General features: G+C 44.3%; 1 protein-coding gene across 1 annotated transcript in view; it reads left to right on the top strand.

Moving 5' to 3' along the window:
* Positions 1 to 3,733, top strand: part of aldoaa (aldolase a, fructose-bisphosphate, a) — an 11,517-nt gene extending 7,784 nt beyond the window's left edge. The window contains exons 8-9 of the mRNA XM_024013529.2: positions 1,366 to 1,443; positions 3,145 to 3,733. Coding sequence (XP_023869297.1) covers positions 1,366 to 1,443; positions 3,145 to 3,240 — 174 coding nt within the window. The 3' untranslated portion in view covers positions 3,241 to 3,733. The remainder of the gene's footprint in view (positions 1 to 1,365; positions 1,444 to 3,144) is intronic.
* The last annotated feature ends 203 nt before the right edge of the window (positions 3,734 to 3,936 follow it).

The following is a 3,936-nucleotide window of genomic DNA, read 5'->3' on the forward strand; positions in this document are numbered from 1 at the left end:
TGGCAGGCCTGCCAGGAGGAGTTCATCAAGAGAGCCCTGGATGGACCCACAACCGAGAGAAGAACATGAGGGAGGGAGGGAGATACGAGGGGTGGCATTCAAATAGTAGTATTTGTTTTCTTTCTATACTTGAGTGTTAGATGGGCGGGTTTGCACTTTCAGAATTATTCCATTTGTTCCGTTGCACCAGCAGCAAGCAAAGTATTCCTAGATTCACTTTAACTATAATAACTTTTCAAAGATATGACTAATTTATCAAGTGACCCTAATGCAGCACAGCTGTCAACATTCTCAGAGTCAGGTTAAAGGCATTTATATAGTAAGCGTGATGGTACTTTGTGCATAGTTCAACAGTTCAAATCAAATCAAATTGTATTTATATAGCCCCTTCTTAATCAGCTGATATCTCAAAGTGCTGTACAGAAACCCAGCCTAAAACCCCAAACAGCAAGTATATTGCAGGTGTAGAAGCACGGTGGCTAGGAAAAACTCCCTAAAAGGCCAAAACCTGACGGGGAGAAACCAAAGAGAGGAACCCAGGGCGATGCAGGGCGGCAGTCCTTCATTCTGGGCCTGTGGCCGAGTGGAGATATATAACAGAACATAGCCAAGATGTTCAAATTGTTCATAAATTACCAGCATTGGGTCGACATAATTAATATAACACAAGTATGTTGTCTAGGGGCAGGCAAGTCAGCACCTCAGGAGATAATACGTCAGTTGGCTTTCATAGCCGCGATCATAAGAGATACTTCTACCGCTCCTGCGGGTCTCTAGAGCAGTTTGGAAAACAGCAGGTCGATGGACGTACATGTCTGGTGTGAACAGGTCAGGATTCCCATAGGGCCGCAGCGAGAACAGTTGAACTGGCAGCTAGCAGCGACGGCCAGGTGGACGGGACAGCAAGTAGTGCTTCATGCGCAGGTAGTCCTAGGAGCATGGTCCTAGGGCTCAGTGTTCCTCCGGAGGAGAGAGAAAGAAAAGAAGAATTATGAGAGGAGCATACTTAAATTCACACAGGTTGACACCGGATAAGACAGGAAAAGTACTCCAGCGGATATAGAAAGCCCCAGCCCCCTGACCATACAACTACTTGCAGCATAAATACTTGGAGGCTGAAGAGAAGGGGTCAGGAGACCAACTTGTGGCCCACATCCGAGATGATACCCCCCGACCGTCAGGGTCCCCATGACAGGTTGCAGCCGTATGAACCCCATCCCACGTTTGCCAAAGCACTAGCCCACACCACTTAGATGGGGAATATCTTCAAGCCACCAACTTACCATCCTGAGACAAGGCCGAGTATAGCAGTGTCCCCTTCACCGGCCCTGGGCCATCACGTTCTCCTACGGCCGCGCCCTGCAGGCCTCCGCCCTCAAGGCCTGGGGAGGCAAGCCAGAGAACGGCAAGGCCTGCCAGGAGGAGTTCATCAAGAGAGCCCTGGTAGGACCCACACCGAGAAAGTAGAGCATTGCAGTAGTCTAACCTAGAAGTAACAAAAGCATGGATTAATTTTTCTGCATCATTTTTGGACAGAAAGTTTCTGATTTTCAACAGTAGCAATGAATGATTTTCAACAGTTCAACAGTTCAACAGTAGCAATGAATGCGTGGGCATTACATCACAAGGTTCTTATAATTATTGTGACCCTCTGTGATAACAAACTACAGCAGGGCTATTCAACTAGCTGCCAGTTTATACATTTATAATGTGCCTTTGATTTAAAAAATGTAAATGTTTTTTAGGGGGGTTAGAGACAGTGAGAGAAAGACTGGAAAGATTGGAGAGAAGTTTGTGCTAGAAGGGTGTGGGCTGGATTTGGATCCACGCCAACACAGTATATATGTGGCCCTAACCACTAGACCATCTCAGTCCACCCCTTTTATAAATTCTGAACATTCATTTATTTTTTAAAAATCTGACAAAAATATATGTTTTGTGTCAAAATGAGCCCTCTGTCAATATTCTCCAGTAGGAGAATCTGTTTTCCTGTAGTCCAGCCCATTAAGTGCTGTCAATTAATATCCTTCAGCATACAGCCAATCAGAGCTGCTAACATCAGCCAATCGCAGCTGTAAACATCTGGCGGCGCCACCACCGCATGAACATCGCTTGTTTCATAGTCATCATGATCTACTTTTACATAATGATGTGAGGTGGCTAAGCAAGGGTAATGCTCCCAAGGGTAATGCTCTCAAGCGAGTATGTGAGCTTAGGAAGGAGATAGTTTCTTTTTTCTGCGATTACCGCCACAAGAAAGCCAACACAAATCAAGCAAAAATGCTTGATAGGGAGTTCGTAGCAGAGGTTTGTTTTTTGAGTGATCTGCAATCACTTGAATTGACTTAATRTGGTATTATAGGGGAGGGATGAAACAGTTAATGACATGATTGAAAAAATGACTGCTTTTCAAAAGAAATGTGTTATTTTCTCCTGATTTTAGCRRAAACAAAATGCTCAATTTCCCTACACTCAGGGCTCGAATTGAGCAGAATGTCATCTGTCGGGCTCAAATAACTGGTTGTCCKATGGAGCAGCTTACAGATGAARGACAGCGYTAGAGTAGTTAAATTAAACACGTTTTTCATAATTCATAAAAAGAATGCATCGCTGATTCTTATTTCCTGCKACTTTCTGAAGAAGTAACGCCTGTTTGTGTGCGCCCATGTGTTGTAGAGCCAGTTAGATTGCCAAAACAGTCTTTTCCCAAAAACCTTCCCAATTAAATATTGACTCCAAAGTACGCCTACTTGACAGAATGATARCATGATGGTTTGTAGCCTATKAATGTGTTGGCCATTTGTTTTTTCAAAATCTGCCATCACATGTACACTACTTTATATTGTACAGAAGGCTAGTTGGATAGCCCTGGACTACAGTCTCTAGGATAAGGTGAAAGGTCCTAGACAGTACTACAGACACCATATAAACCTAATAAAGGAAGGCCATGGGGTGTGGAGCTAAGGCTCCCTATGTCCTTGTGTGGGAAGACAGAGGGTCTGTACTAATCATTGTATTTTATCTTTCTTCCACTTTCTCTCTCACACCATCTCTTTCTCCGTCTTACATTCTTCTCTCTTTCCCATACCCTCTCTCACTCTTTCTTTCTCTCTCTCTCTCCTTCTCTATCTCTCTAATTTACAGAACAACAGCAAGGCCTGTCAGGGCAAGTATGTTTCCTCTGGAGACAAGGGCGCCGCCGGCGGAGAATCCCTCTATGTGGCCAACCACGCCTATTAAGTATGGACCCACCCCTTTCAATATCAAACCACACCCACATTTCCCCACACTATCCACTCAGCTGTTACTCTTTTCTTCGCAAAACTCTTTCCCTCTTCCACTTTTTATTTTTTTTGCGTGGGGCTTGTGATGTCACTGTTACGTTATTGTCTAGTGCAGGAAAGTTGTGTGTTTCGTCAGTTATTTTAACATTTTAGCACTCAAACCCCTCCTCCGCCGAGAGAAAAGTCTGTGATCCTTTGCCCCTAGTCACTCCCCGTTCGCTGCTGAGCTTGAGAGCTCCAGCTCTTTGTCCCCACCCCCCTATGCTTACAGTATCCTCCCCTGTGACTATCCCTCGTGTTTCAGTGTTGTCATCTTGATGATTCCTAAGTACATGTGCCTTCTTCTCTCGACTGAAAAAAAACACTGGAGGAAGACCCTGTAGAGTATATTCTTAATGTATGACATTCTATACACTGGAAATAGAAAATAAAGAATCATATTCACTAAATGCACTTTTGTGATAGCCTGTTTTCGGTTTGGGCAGACTGCCTGCTCTAAAGAGACTGCTAGACGGGGGTGTAACTACCATTATCAGTGACAGCAGGGTCAGAAAATGCTTGGGGATTCACAGCATGTCATGCTGTGGCCGTAAAAAACATGAAAAAGGACGATACACATTCGTCTAAGGAGTACAGTAAGGAGTACAGTATT

The sequence above is a fragment of the Salvelinus sp. IW2-2015 genome, linkage group LG20, assembly GCF_002910315.2.
Source record: "Salvelinus sp. IW2-2015 linkage group LG20, ASM291031v2, whole genome shotgun sequence".
Lineage (NCBI taxonomy): Eukaryota > Metazoa > Chordata > Actinopteri > Salmoniformes > Salmonidae > Salvelinus > Salvelinus sp. IW2-2015.